The sequence below is a fragment of the Macrosteles quadrilineatus genome, unplaced genomic scaffold, assembly GCF_028750875.1.
Source record: "Macrosteles quadrilineatus isolate MER2022 unplaced genomic scaffold, UCM_ALF_1.0 Scaffold_1__1_contigs__length_201487025, whole genome shotgun sequence".
NCBI lineage: Eukaryota > Metazoa > Arthropoda > Insecta > Hemiptera > Cicadellidae > Macrosteles > Macrosteles quadrilineatus.
In genome coordinates this window covers 118,899,683-118,915,567 of record NW_026542594.1, presented here as the reverse complement: position 1 = coordinate 118,915,567, position 15,885 = coordinate 118,899,683, and the positions used below count along the sequence as shown (strand labels likewise).

General features: G+C 31.8%; 1 protein-coding gene across 3 annotated transcripts in view; it reads right to left on the bottom strand.

Moving 5' to 3' along the window:
- The window catches only part of LOC128983912 (nucleolysin TIAR), a 557,066-nt gene extending 541,776 nt beyond the window's left edge, over positions 1-15,290 (bottom strand). For all 3 annotated transcript variants that reach the window (XM_054403178.1, XM_054403196.1, XM_054403205.1), the window contains exon 1: positions 14,534-15,290. In XM_054403178.1, coding sequence (XP_054259153.1) covers positions 14,534-14,617 — 84 coding nt within the window. In that variant the 5' untranslated portion in view covers positions 14,618-15,290. The remainder of the gene's footprint in view (positions 1-14,533) is intronic.
- Between the last annotated feature and the right edge of the window lie 595 nt (positions 15,291-15,885).

Sequence of the window (15,885 nt, the reverse complement as noted above, 5' to 3'; positions counted from 1 at the left end):
TAGTATCTGACAACTTTAAGTTAACAATGATTTACCTATCATATTAATGCCTTAGGAGGCATAACACATCATAACAATCAGTTGATTGTCAGATAACAATCAACAATCAACAATCGTTGTCGCCCACTGGTGTTGATGTTGATGTTTACGGCTACAATGATGTTGACAGAGCTACAGTAACAGGTGAGTGGACGTCAGTTGCAGTCTTTCTCCTCTCACAACATATTGCCAACTCACATTCGATTACAATCTTATCACTAATACTGTTATCCATCATATTTTAGATACTTTTTTTACTTATTGAGATATTTTACATCGCTAATATGAATAAAAAAAACACATTGTCTTATTTTAAAGACATAGTCTCTAAATTATTTTCATAATCATGAGTTAATTATTCTACTGCAGCTTTGAAACCATTGATTGGTGTAAAACAGATAAATCATGGAGTTGTTTCATTCAGACTACTTGTCTTAACAACATTTTGCAGTTTATATATTTTTATTCGTCTGCATTTACCCTCACCCTTCATTTTTTAGGTTTGAATAGGTATTTAGATAATTATATTTTAAAAAATATATCAAGAGAGCATGTGCTGATCACCGTTTGAGTCGCTCATATACTTATATTAAAATCTTATTTTAGTTACAAGAAGGGAATTAAAGGAATCACAAATAATTCAATTTAATCCTTAAACACATAAATTTTCCAATAACATACTATGAGTAATATTTTACTTTCTAGTTTACTTTATATTTTATACCTTTTTAAATCAACTTTGTTTTTAATAGTATTTTCAGGCGGATAAACTGAAAGAAATCATTATAAATGCATAAAATAATTGTTAAATAAGATTGTCAAGATTGTCAACAACGGTAAGAACATTGGACGTTATTTATTGTGTTTGATAAAGTCTAGTGAAGTTAGTATCCAAGAAGTTATTTAAATTAAAACCGTTTCAGAACCGTTATAGAATAATGACAGATTACAATGTGTCGAATCAAACAAACACAACTCAAAAATTACAAAGAAACGTGATATTTAACGAAGGACTTTATTTAAAAAATGAGTGTCACTACTAGTTCCTAGTACAAAAAAAAATAGTTCTGAAACAAAAACCAAAGAATTTATTTCACAACAATATCATATTGCAATTTCTACTTTTCTCCAATAACATTATAAACGGTATTGATTATGAGATAAGAAGAGGTGTACAATTTCCAAACGATGGTATTGCTGCAATCCATGGTTATGATGGTTTGGAATGTTTAAATATTGGAACGAATTCATGAGTTTCATATTACACAAAGCCTCATATTACTCTATCCCCAAAGTTGTGTTAAATAAACTTTAGAGAGGCATTATTAATCAGTAGTTTTTTATTGTCAGCATTACTTCAGTATTACAAGTATAAAGGGCGTTAAAGCACTAAGTATAAGTACAATATTGTATTTATTTTATTGCTATTGGTTAATTATTTTTATAATAATATAACATTGTCAAAGCTGTGTCTTTAAATCTTAAAGTAATTATGTTTAATTATAAGTATAAATTGGTATAGAAATGCCTTAAAAATAATTTTAAAAATTTTGATTTAAAAACAATTTAACTAAAACATTGACATTGCTCTCTTCTTCTAATACAATTGAACAAAAAATTATAATACGTTTAGGTATAATTTACCTTAGTATTGAATGGTTGAATTGTGTATATTGACCTTATAGCCTCGGAGCCTTCATTCCGAATATAACATTCGTGGGACGGTAACAAGTTGTAGACTGTGTTAACCTAATTGAGTAGTCAACACCTGCGCCAAGCAAAGCCTTTAAAACGTTAAATTAATAATGTAATAAATGAACCATTACTTAAGGGTTGTATATCACCAAATGTAACACTTCAAATAACACATTTGCTGTAACCATTTATCCATTATTGGAGAATGAGTGATAGTTAATAAACAGTAAGTTCTATCTTTTTTCTTCTTGGGGTTTCAGACAACTTATTAAAGGTGTCATCTTGTATTATAACTAAAAAATTATACCATTATGTACTAAGATTGAACAAGATCAGTTTTTTAGTGACATCCATACTGCTAACCACATGACATATTTTTAAAGTAGGACAATCCTTGAATTAATTTCACATAAAGCGAATCGTTTTCTTTTTTATTGGTATTGGGTATGTTGATGTCATTCAACCGTCCAGTCTGATGGTTCAATAAAGGTTTATGTTTATCATCATCTTATAACTTTACACAGACAAATATTTTACTTTCAAATAGTTACTTTCTTATCCTGGGATAGAGTGTTTAATGTGTATTGTGCAATGACCCAATAAGTACGGCAGACAAATTCGATTTCTTATGAAAATAAATATGCTTATTTCCCATGAAAAATGTGTAGCTACGGGTCATGCCGTATGGGAGTTAGCGGGAGTAGGGAGATTTGGCGACTCTTTATATGTACAGTCTTACGACGCAAAGGTAGTCCGATTTGCACTAACGAAACATTATCTGATGATCATTACGGTGATTTAATTTGCTTACACATTTAGGGACTAGAGAAAAATGTTTACATTAAAAAATAGTAATAGTAACCCACATTTGAAAATCGTATATGATTTTAATATAATCAATTTTAAGTTATATGAACACAGCTTTTTCTCCCATTTAGATTGTGTTTGTTGTCGTCGAGTAGATTTTACAAAACGTTTTATCAGCCAAAGCTTTGAAAAACTCCTAATTCCAAAGTAAGAGCATACACAGCTATGTGCTCCTTACACTTTAGCCAATTGTACTAACATTAAAACATAAATTTATTGTTTGAAATGGAAGAAATTGAGATCCTTAAAATAATACCATTTTTCGATCTTGACGAGAAAAGCTACCTACTCTTAAAGATTTAAGAAAACCTATACGGATGACTGTCGCATTGGTTTCATTAAAATACACTAAATACTAAGGAACATGATCTAAGCCGTGTGGTAAGACTACCTTGAATAGTTTTATAAAAATATTAGTAATGAAATCTTTTTTTATTAGTTTACTCAAACCATTTGCCAAAAGTATATATGTATTTGAAATCTATTGGCTTAAAACTCTTGTTTCCATTGGCAGATTTGTTTTTTATAGCGCTGAGTCTGGTAAAAATCGGATCAAAGGCCAACATGGCTCGCTGATTGAAACAGAATATTTCAAAGTAAACACGATCGTTTTAAATTTCATGCGCTGAGTGACTCGCTGGCGCATCACAAGTTATTTGAGGTGTTCCTTTGAAGTTAATGTTTAATATGTAGAGTTCAATTTAAATGATCAACTATTTTATGAGTGATCAAATTTATTTTATCACAAACAAATTAAGATAAAGTTAATTTCTACCATTGAGAATTTTCTGATCAAGAGACTAATAATTGAATTGATAAACTACTAGCTGTTGGCCCGTCCTATGTACTTGAATCAATTAGTCTATTAAAACTCAACATAGTTAACACACATAAAAAAACATTCTGGCAATTTTAATAGGGAATTCATCTTGTAAAAAAATATCACGTGACCACCCATCTCCTTCATTCGATTGGCCTAGGCTATATGCATTTTAAATCCGATAATTTTACAATAAAACAGTGATTGTGTTGATTTGAAAAGCCTTGAAGTGATATTGGCGGTCGACTGACACAACGGCCGTATTTGCCAGACCGGAACACGGCGGGTCCATAGATGGTGGAAGATGGAATACCCTGTCAAGGGTTAGGAGTGCAACTCCCCCCAACCAAAACTGACAAACTTGTTATTTTGTATGCACGATACATTTTTGTTAAAAATAAAACTATGGTTCCTTATTAAGTTCATTGAATGAACAGCAAGGAATCGCATTTGATTGCAAGAATTAGAAATGAGGATATTATAGCGTCACAAATAATATAAATTAATCTATCAACCCAAACATGCAATTGCATTTTTCAACATTTATTTATATATATAAATACTTGACGGTAATGTGGCACGGCTCTACGGGGTCGCCCGTCAAGAGCTCCGACTATTGTTTATTTAGGCTACACTACCGCCCACATTTACATTATAATCCTGGACTTACATATATGTATGTGTTTGTAAGAAAACACTGTACAAACTATAGACAATTTATTTTCGTTTCTCGCAACTAAAAATAATCCAGTAGAAAATCTAAAATGACAGTGTCAATGTCTTCACAATGTCATCAAGTATACTAAAATTACGGGAAAACTATTAGATTCACGGTAATCATGTATGTGATATTTATTGTAGGAAATTTAAATCTTAAGACTACAAGCTATTATTATACCAAATTAGACAACTAGTACGTAAACCAGACGCGTTGTGGTAAACCCATGCAATTGCTGACTTTGAGTGTGGGGGGGGGGGGGGCACAAGGGGGATTTATAGGGATTTTTGGGAAAATGTATATCTAGTTGGGTACTAACAATCGGTATATAGTTTTGCCTGTGGCTAATTTGTTTCGAGCCAATAAATTTATTAAAATTTCTCCGTATAGCCCATACGGAGAAATTTTCCGAAAACTGTAACTCAAAATTCCGATTGTATCAGAACTTTTCATGTTTGCTTGTTAAGGGACACCATTTGATAACATTTTGTAATTTTTTTTATACTAACCAACTAAAATGTCAATTTAAACACACTTCATGGCCTTCCCTATAGAAGCAAACCTCATTTTTCATTTTTTAATGAATCTATTACCAGGTTATTGGAAATTTGTTTTAGTCCGCAGGTTTGCTGCGGCTGATGTATTTTTTTATTACAATAAATCGACTTAAATAATGAAAAAATATAGTTCTTAGAAAAAAAAAACTGTTTGCTATTGAGTACTAAAGCAACTGAAATTAATCATTATGAGAGAAGGCATTACAAATTGAAATAAATAGAAAACAAGCCCTCTAAAATGGGGTTTTATTTAGAATGAATACATCAGAAGAGAAAATTGGTAAGCAAATCCATTATTTAACGACACAACACGAGTAGGGAGATAGATTGACGCATATTTTTTAACTTTATTGAAAAAAAAACACAATGAGCAACGAAAGGTAATTTAAGACGATTATATAATATGGAAACAATTTTTCATTTCTCGATAGACAGCTTTAATAGCAGATGACCTAGATATGACTTCTTTGATCCTAAAAGACTTAATTAAAGTAGCTCTACAGGTTAAGGGAGAATGCACTATAAACATAGATAAGAAAATCAAAATATAAATGGTTGGTTGATTCGATAACAATTTACAGTGGTTAATTAATTCAATTACTTAGGGGTTGCTATATGATAAAATATAAGAGTTAATAAAATTAGATTTAATGTGATAAGTATATGTTACTGGGGCGATTAAAAAATAAAGTGTAGGCCTATGTATTCCTGCAAAGCAATAATGTGAATGTACACTTAAACAAAACGTACTGAATCATTTGCGCTGGTAAAGTTATGTTTCAACAAAAAGACGCTCAAAAAAGGTAATAAGTTTTGGAAAAATATTGATAGGAGAATATGACCAAAACTTTCAAAAGTACTGTATTACACGTACTGAAAAATAGTGATGTAAAGTATATATAGATATGCCATATATAATATAAGGAATATATCGTACATGTATCATACGTACCGAAATAAATTTGTACAGATTAAATAAATTGACAGTTTTAATTTATCATTATTGATAAGGAAGGTTAAGTTTCCACATGCCGACTTAATTTAATTCAATTAGTTTGCCTCCTTTAGTAAGATTTTTTCAGTGTTAATTCGTAAATCAGTTGCATACCACATTATTAAGCTTATTACACCACATTATAACATGAACAATAGAATATTTTAAATAGTATTACTTATAAATAGTATTATACATCATCAACAACACATCACATTACAAAATTTGTGGTTTGCAAATCAATTTTATTATTATCGTTTACCAGTGTAGTTTATGAAATACATTAAATTATTTCTGTACACATATAATATGAATGAGAAATTACCATGGTTAGGTTTAGCAACACATTTGATCGCATAAATGCAGGTATTACAACAATTCCTTAGTATTTAAACGCAATCAGGAGGCTAAAATGCAACTTAATGAGGTTAGGTTTTGTATTATTAGCAAGAAAAAAACAAGTTAAACCTAGTTTCTTACATGTATGATGATTAAGAAAATAACAACGATCGGTCATTTGTATTAAAATGTTGATAAAAAATATTTTTTTCATTTGAGGTTTTAAAAGTTATAAGTATGTTTATTAGACTGTCTAATGCATTTGTATAAGGTAGTTATCAATTTTAGTAAACGTTTTATTTTAATTTAACCATTGTTTTCGGTGTTAGCTTTGTAGCCATGTGTCAGACAGCAACGTGGATTATTGTTGGACGTTCCACTCTGATTTGCTTGCCAATGTTGGTCCACAGTTTTCAGTGGCGTAGATTGCGGCTTGATTAGTATTACTACTGTCATTTGGAAACCAGATCGTGTTTTTAACTATTTTAACTACTTATCTGTATTATAGATACATTTAATTTCTAAATGAGTAGCACGAGACACTGATACAATATGTCGAAGATGTTACTACCTAAAGTATATTCTTTATTTGAAAAGAATAACCACACATTTTGAGAACGTTGTCTTAGGTTACCTTTTACCATATTAAAAACATTTCGTAAAATTCTTGCTTAAAGTATAGATTTTTACTTAGACATACAAGTTGAAGGTATTCCAAGGTTAAGCATTAATTAGAATTAGAGCTTGCTATCTGTAACTTCAAACCGTATGTTCTCACACAGTACTGCCTGGTATAATATTTCTTTAATAAATCTGATCATATTTTAGTAGACAGAATTTGGTGTTCTTAAAAGTCACCTTTACAGTAAAGTCGACACAATTCCTTTACAACCATCGAGGCCCTCATATATACTGAATTCTTGAGTTTTAATCTAAATACTGCTAACCTAGGCCATAAAAGGTTTTGCATGTTCATATGTAGCTACTTCATTTCTATACTTTTATTGCATATTAAATAGGTTGAGTTTTCTGTAGCTTATTACAGGGTCATCAAATAGAAAAAACGCATTCATTTAATAAATCAAATACAAATACTCCTTACATATATTTTTTATTTATTTATATATTTCTCACAAACAGAGCACTCTATATAATTAGAGAGTAACTTTTTAAGTATTGTAGGTGTACACGTTGTCCAACCAACAACGAAATATTAACTAGAAATATCCTAAAACATATTAATAAATTGTGATCTACGTTATTCTTGTATTTTGTAGTGTTATAAGATAAGGTAAAATACCAAAATAGTTGTTGCAACGATGTCGATACACATAGTTAATCATCCTATTAATATTAATGATGAAATTAGTGTTTTCCAAAAAAAATCTTTTAAAAGGTGCAAAGGAATAATTTATAAAGTATAAAGCTCAGTTATTAAATAAGTCAATAAACGTTTAAATTTATAATATGTATTTTATTTATAAACATGGTACTATGATAACAAATAGTCAAACCAGCCCTTTATTCACGAAAAAAATGCTTAAAGCATTTAAAAAAAACAACTATGTAATTACAAACATGGGTTTAAGGAGAGTGGTTGTTTTAGTTTAATATTCTGTAATGTAATAATGGTATTAACTCTCTCATGAAAACTATTTTACTAGCAATGCCAAAATCCACCCCTAAAAAAAACTACTAAAAAGGTTAACATAATTCAATAACAATAACTCAACTATGAAATCAAAATGTTTAGATTTTTAAAAGTGGCTTCGTTGTAATTATCGAACCTAAAATGTACTGTTGCTAGTGTTAACTGTTTTGCAAAAGCCTACTAAAAAATTCGTCTATATTTTCGTTTTTTAACAAAGGCAATTATATATTGACTAGCTGTAACCCGCGGGCTTTGCCCCGTTTAACTTCTTAATTTTCAAGATTATCTCGTTCGCATGGCTCAATCACGTCCTGGTTGAAGTTTGTTCGCTACGCTCACTCACCTTTAGGTTGGAGCTCGTTCGCTACGCTCACTCACCTTTAGGTTGGAGCTCGTTCGCTACGCTCACTCACCTTTAGGTTGGAGCTCGTTCGCTGCGCTCACTTGCCTTCAGGTTAGCTCGTTCGCTACGCTAACTCGCCTCCAGGTTGAAGTTCGTTCGCTACGCTCACTCACCTTTTGGTTGCAAATTAGCTGTTGTCATAAATGTAAAAGAAATAATAGTGCTGCACCCTGTTGGTAATTTTTGTAACTTTAATGCTATTGAACATCACAGAACAGAACCAACTTGTTTAATTGAAACAGCTGTTAAGATTCAATAATTTCATTTCTCATAAGGTTAACATGGGAAACTCCAGAGCCACTGGGGCGGAGCCCGAAAGGATTTTTGAAATAAGAATATGCCTATATGTTAATCGGGAATGTGAGCTATCATCATGCCAAATTTCAGCCCAATCCGACCAGTATTTTTCGCGTTCACTTGTCACAAACATACATCCATACATCCAAACTTTCTCATTTATAATATTAGTAGGATGATAAAAGTAAAGAAGTAAATGTTTTATGTATTTTATAATAATTTATTGCTTTAATTTGATGATGTCACAAATTCTACCTCAGTCACCGAAACAATGTGATGCATTAATCTTTAGCGATACCAAGCACACTATTTCTTTCCTGTTTTAGCTGACAACATAAATGCTGACCACCAAATCCCCGCAGCACGTTTGCAACGACACGCAGAGGTATTTAAAAACACTTTTACACTCTACCCTGACCATATGAAATTCCTGTTCGATATACGTATTTTAAAACCGTGTATACTTCCTAGTAAGTTATTTTAAAAAGTATTTAATTACAAAAGAATAATTTAGGTATGAGATTTAGTTGAAATATTTTAAAGAAAGAATTTGTCCGATTTTAGTTTCTATGATTTCAATGCATGATACGGATACCAGGTGTACAAATTTATAATTATTTACTTTAATGCATAACGTAACTTAGCTGTAGTTACTCGGGTAACTAAAGATTTGTCAGATAAAATAATGCTGCAAACCTGAAATGGCTGTGGAAAAATCTCTCTTAAATGGATCGCTTACTAGTGTATCATACTTCAAATGAAGTAATGAAAAACAAAGCTGCAAATAGAAATTTGATTACATTAGAGAGCTGAGTTGTGCCCTTCAGGGGTAGGTTTAGGACAATAAAACACTTTCAGTGCTTTCTACAACTTACTTATATTGTATACATCGAAAATCTCAACAACAAAAAAAAACAACCTGCTTTCTCCACTTAAGACCATCAAACCCACTCTACAAATTATTATTTACCATGACAACCAAAATATCTAAAACATAAACGTGACATACAGTTCTTCCAATTATAGCTTTGTTCAACACATCGTTATAGTGTTTCATAATGAATTGTATTTAGAATCTAAAACTGTATCTACGTTTACCTTTTTTCTTTTATCTATTTATTATAAAATTAATTTTGAAGTTGATAAGCAAATGTAAGTGATTGCATGTACACATGTACGAGTATTCATGTTATTTTTCTCAGTGAGCTCATACGACCACACGAACATTTTTTTAACCTTACAGCTATGTTAGTCCTTACTCGGGCATTGTATGATTTAAGTTCGAAATCATTCTTGGTGAGCGTACATGTTGTATACATCTACTCGTGTTATTATCTCGTAATACAGATTAATCTCATAGTAAACTAAATACACTCAATGTCAAGTTTCATTTATTAATTATTGTGTTTAATTAAGTGTATAAGAAATTCAAATGTTTATATTAACTTAAATCTTAAGCATTTCACTCAAAAACTATTTTGAAGGAGTAAATGTTGTAAATATTTGTAAATTTGTCACAAAGTATTCCTTTCTTAAAATTAGAGAGTTTTCAAAATATTATTTTTATATTGTTGTTGAATATAATAACTTATTTGTTAACTAGGTCTTCGTGTATTTCTTAATCAGATACCCGATACAAATTCTAGTAGACTTGCTGTACTGTTCAAAGTACAGTTAAGGATCTCAGTGTTAAAAAATATTTATCTTGCAAACTGTATTTGGATACGGAAGTTCTATTATTTCTATTACTTATTTGTCCTTATCTTTACTCGATGTTTCCTTTTGTCTTTCACCATGTCAGTTAATTTTTCATCAGTAATCAGATTTACCGATGATGTAGCACAATAAACTATAGTTACAGTAATTTAGGCACCGATGGTGCAAGTAAAAGTTTTCATTTAGGTATATGGTATTTATTGACATAATTAATATGTCAATAATTGCGTTTCTAAATATTGGGCACGGAAAGTATGTGTACACATTTTAGACTACCTTTTATAAGGTGTCCGAATACTTATAATATTTTAATTAATTATATTTAAATTTTACTTTAGGTTTTATTGTAATCCTTCGCCAAATCTGTTTTATAAATTTTTTTTTGTTTTAACATAGTAATTACACATAGGTATACAACCGTGTAAGATAAAATTGTTAAATTTAAATTACATCCCTTCGACTAGGTGTGGTATATTTGCACTTTTAGATGCAAAGCATTAAATTAACCAGATTATCCAGAAACATTAACGCCCGATGATCGGATTAGTGGACGGGCTGCTCAGGATTGGTTACATTACTGCGATTGGAACCGATGGTTAAATCAACACGGGTAGATCGGCGGTTAAACAGTTTTGTGTGGTTTAATACAAAAGTCTGAGTCTGGGTCAGAACCCAGCTCAATTAAATTCACTATGAATATATTCCGCAGAACAATCGTGTTCTATATTTAGTTTGAAAAGAAATTATTATTGTTTTGGATCTTGTAGTTTCAACCACAAGATAATTAGGAACGTGTCACTCGAACTGTTCAAAACAGTTTGTAATACATACAGCGTTACTTATTTGTAGGTCTGTTTGTTAAATAATTAATAGGTAATCTGAAATAAAGTTATGCATTTTATTTATACTGTAGTTTGGAAGTTGTTTAAAGGCATTTTTACGAATATGGGAATTGGAACGTAGATTCTCACAAAGTTTTCTTTTAAATTACTTTATATAACTTTATGTTACTAAATCAAATATTTAATTCGTGGTTATATTGTATTACCATATGACGGATTAAATTGATCAAGTATATTGATCTAACCTAACCTAATTATTTCTAGAAAGTATGTAGTTTATTTATTCTAATGTAATATATTTCACAAGATTACACAACCAATGTTTTTTGCGGAAAAAGGTTGTTTTAAATGTGTTTATCAATTTGCTCTGCCCCTTTTTACACCTGAGTTTTCAAAGTGGAGATGAACTTCAGAACACACGAAAGACCAATCCCTAAATTGTAGAACTGATACACTATGATCTACATTTATTTAACAAAATAAAAGAACACTAATTTTAAAAGGAATTCTGACATCAAAGTTTGGGGACTTCTTGGTCAGAACAAAAAATAGCCAAATAAATAATCTTAATATTCTATGGAGTTTTTTTTTAGAAACGTTTGCTTTTAGTGCATTTTCCATATAGGGAATAAGCTATTACCGTAGGTCTAATAAAGAGACCTGGACCTGAACCCAATTTAGTTTTTCGTTTCGAAGCTGTCAAGAAGTATATGCTCCTAGCGAGCAGGAGCTTTGGTGATGTAGTGCTAGTCGCCACAGTCATACAGACTTGGACTTGGAGTTTTTCGTTTCGAGATCTCCAAAGGCAAAAAAACATCCTCCGTTTAAATGTATATAATATATTTTCTATACTATTATGAAACATATTTAGCTCTATATATTTATATAACTGTATAAGTAAATTTATATAATTTCATATTTATAAACAAGATTTTTTCAATGAATCATCGTTGTATGCCAAACGTGTAATTTTTAAATTGACATGTCCATTCCTAAGGAGAATAAATACACCATTGTAGTTTCCTTGTGAATGTGATATTTTAATCAAATAATGCAATTTTGTTTATTACTAAGCTATCAACATACCAATTAAAACATTACCTTTCATGTGGCTGCAAACCTAAGTTCTCTATAAAGCTTAAATATATTTAAATAGGTAATGAATCCGACAGTTTTAGGATAATATTTTAGTATAAATCTAGCCAGGTAATAGGGAAACAGCTTAGTCTGCATGTTTGCTATGGGGGGGGGGGGTATTTATAAATTCTACTAGTTGATTTCAGTATCGTAACAACTTTAGCTCATAGGTTTAACTTGAAGAAGAGTATTAATTTTGACTCTAGGGAAAATACAATTTGTAAGAAAGTCTTTTTACACAAAAATGGCTTTTCGAGTCATTAGGTAATTGACAAGAACGTCTTGGTTACGAGTTCATTTCCAAACTGTTCATTGTTCGTTGTAGTTAGTGTATAACTCTAATGTATTAAACATCAACCATGTTTCATAGTCTTAAAGTATTTCGATGGAATTTTATTAAGTGGATCTTTGCTTATGGGTTAGTACTACAACGTACGTTATCGTAAGTACGGTTTGATTATGCTGCATACATTGTAGGCCTACCTATTGTGTTTTATTGTTCCGTATCTTTTTCACATCTTTTACAAAACATAGATTTTTTATACATTTCCCCAAATATTTCTTTAAATTATTTTATGCCATATAATTATTAAATCTGTGATTAGTGATGACTAAAAATATTTTACGCAGTAAACATGTTATATTTAATTTTTCTACAGCAGTTCATAAAGTATTGCATATTTAATTTTTCTACAGCAGTCCATAAAGTATGATTTGGAAGTCTACTCGAAATACCAATTATCTATAAATGCCGTGCCTAAGGCTACCTAACTATTGCGTGCATATAAGAGTCTTGTTTCTTTAACAGCTATAGGGAAATTGTACATTTTTTTACTAAACATATTTTTTATGATAAACAGCTTTAGGTATTAAAGTCTAATTTAGTAAACAGAATTTGAAATAAATGAGCTTATTTGAAATAAATGTTTCATTATTAAATACCTTTTTCTGTCGGAGTACGACCTTTGGTTTGTGATTTATAATTTAGCAATTATTATCAAATACTAAACATATTTTTGATATCGACTTTATTAAGTCTCTAACTAACGTTTTATGTTGCGTTAGGTAACGTAAAAAACTAACACAAGAGACTAATACATTAATGAAACAAGCTTTTATTGCAATAAGTGGTAAATTTGAAATTTTAATCTATGAACTATGTTTTATTCAATGTATCAATTATCAAATTACAGCATTATGTAAGTGATTACAAAATATAAGGTTATAATTTTACTTCATAAAAAGTAAAAAATATATCTTAGTGGGTTTCAAAATAGCAATACTAATACTCAACTATATAAAAACACTGATTTAACCTCATTTTTTATTTGAACCTCATTATAAATTGAAATGGCCTTGAATAAAGAGGGAAAAAATTATGACCATACCAAATCCTTAATCTGTCATCGACAAATTCTTTAATTAACGTTAATTTAATATCAGGTCCATTAAATATTAATATTGCAGCTCAGAAACTATTTTATCTGAGTTATCAAATTACATGCTTTATGTTACTTTCCGTGTTGAAACACTTATACCAAAAGACAAATGAATTAAATAAGAAACGATACATTAAAAAACAATTTGTTAACTATATTTACTTTATAAAGATGGGAGAAAATGTTGCAGCAACGTAAAGACGTTGAAGAATATTCATTCGAGAAAGAGGTCCATAAAAAGTACATTAAGGGGCCCTCCTCGGGCTCATTGAAGAGGTGCCGGCTTGAAAGTGTCTTCATTCCACCACTGAATGGTATAATGATACAAAGAAATATCTCAGATGCGACTGAAATACATATTACTCAATCACAAAGTATTTTAATATTCTCTCTATGACTTGAAACAACGTAATATTATAACATTGCTCATTTGCTTCCCTTTTGAGAAGCTGTTATTGCATAGCGATCTCTTCGTTGCAAAATGTGTTCCTCTTCATAGTCATTTAATACATCACTCGCCTTATTCAACACACATTTTCTCCTATGTTTGAATTTTGTTTTTTCTCTGCAAAGGATTTTTAATAATGATATATATTTAACATTGTGTTTATATAGCTTAATTATTGCACAGTATACATGTTATAATACAGTTTCTCATTATAATATATGTTTGTGTTTATGAGGTAAACTCCTTTCACGTATTTGAAGTGATATAAATGTAGGTTACCTAGTCAAAAGCTACTGGATAGACTTACTTACAAATATGTTCTTAGTAATATTTCACTATGTATATCACATACATACCTACATTAGAATGTTCAATGTTGTATTGGTAAGACTTAGGCCTACAATTTATTTTTGTCGATTGAAATACCTTGCTAGAATGACATAATGATTAATCATTTTACAAAAACCACCAAATTCCTGAAAACTGTGTTAAGATGACAGGTTAAGAAATCAACTCCCAATCAGACAATGGGAAATGTTATCTCAATCTTTATAAAGTAGCAATATCTTACCTTAATTAGAGGAGTGTTAGAAGGGCTGACACTGTTGTTGGCTAGGCCAAGTTGTGGAGCGTAGGTAAACGGAACGAACAGCATGGGGGTGGATGCAGGCTCACATGAGGGCTCCTCGGAGGGCAGAGCCCTACAGCGGCAAGGCTCGGGCTGCGGGTACGGCGAGGGCCTTACAGAGGACGCCAGCCTGGTGGAGCGGACAGGACCACCGGAGTCTGAGGTCTGAGGAGAGCAACCGCAGGTTTGGGGCTTCCACAGCGCGCACGGATAGACTCCGACTAGACTGTAGCCCACCACGACCTGGCCCTGCTCACCACTGCCACCTTCTTGGCGGGAAATCTTGACGACGGGAAAAACAAGAGGAGGGAAACTGCGCCCTGTACCCCAGGCACTAGTCGCCCGTCACTGATCAGGCACTGAGTTTAGACGGACGAGAAACAGAAATGTACCTATGAGATGAACTGTACTTCGAGGTGTAAAGACTCCTAAACCAAATCAGACACAACACCTCCGATGTTGTTTATTGGGAACAATCTAGGTTAGATTCGAAAAATAAGACGGTAAAAAGGTAGATATTGACATTACCCCAGTGGAAAATATCAGAGTGAGATATTAAAAACTAAATCACATTTGTAAAAAAATAATAGTTACTTAGAGAAAGAGAGAGACACTGAGAGAGAGACACTCGCGCACGCACACTCGCGCACACACGTGTCGTCCGGCGAGCACTCCGGGGCTACGAACACTACGGGGTTGTTGCTTGTATCGAAGCTGTACAATAAATAAGCAGGCTGTCTGCGGGACGAGGGACGGGGGAAGCAACAGCGAGGAGCGCAGGACTGGTGGCCCGTTCGGCGCAATCAATGAAAATATAAACCGGCTTCACTACACAACAACTCCACAACAACTAACTACCTGCTCTCTCTTCTCCCCGTCTATCCCGTTACAGACCGCACTTTTGTTCGATTCGTATTGCGTCTTTTCACCCACATCGTGCCCTTCCGAATACGACCTCATTAGCGACACTCCGAGCCGGGATAAATATAAACAGGTGACATTACAGTGCGGTACATGAAGCTCAGGTGAGGTTATGTCAGCAGGTAGCTAACCTATCCGCCACTCCCACCCTCACCTCTCAGTAGTTGTCTGAATTATCTTCAACTTTATTAAACAATCATTATGTATAACTTTGACAACTCTTTGATAATTACAATTTATGTATATTTCAACCTCACTTACTTAAGTTTCACCTACTTAACCTACTTAACCACCTACCTAACCTACTTAAGTTTATATAGTGGCCGATTTTTATACTACAAAACTGGGCCATATAACCTATTTTAAAACAGCAC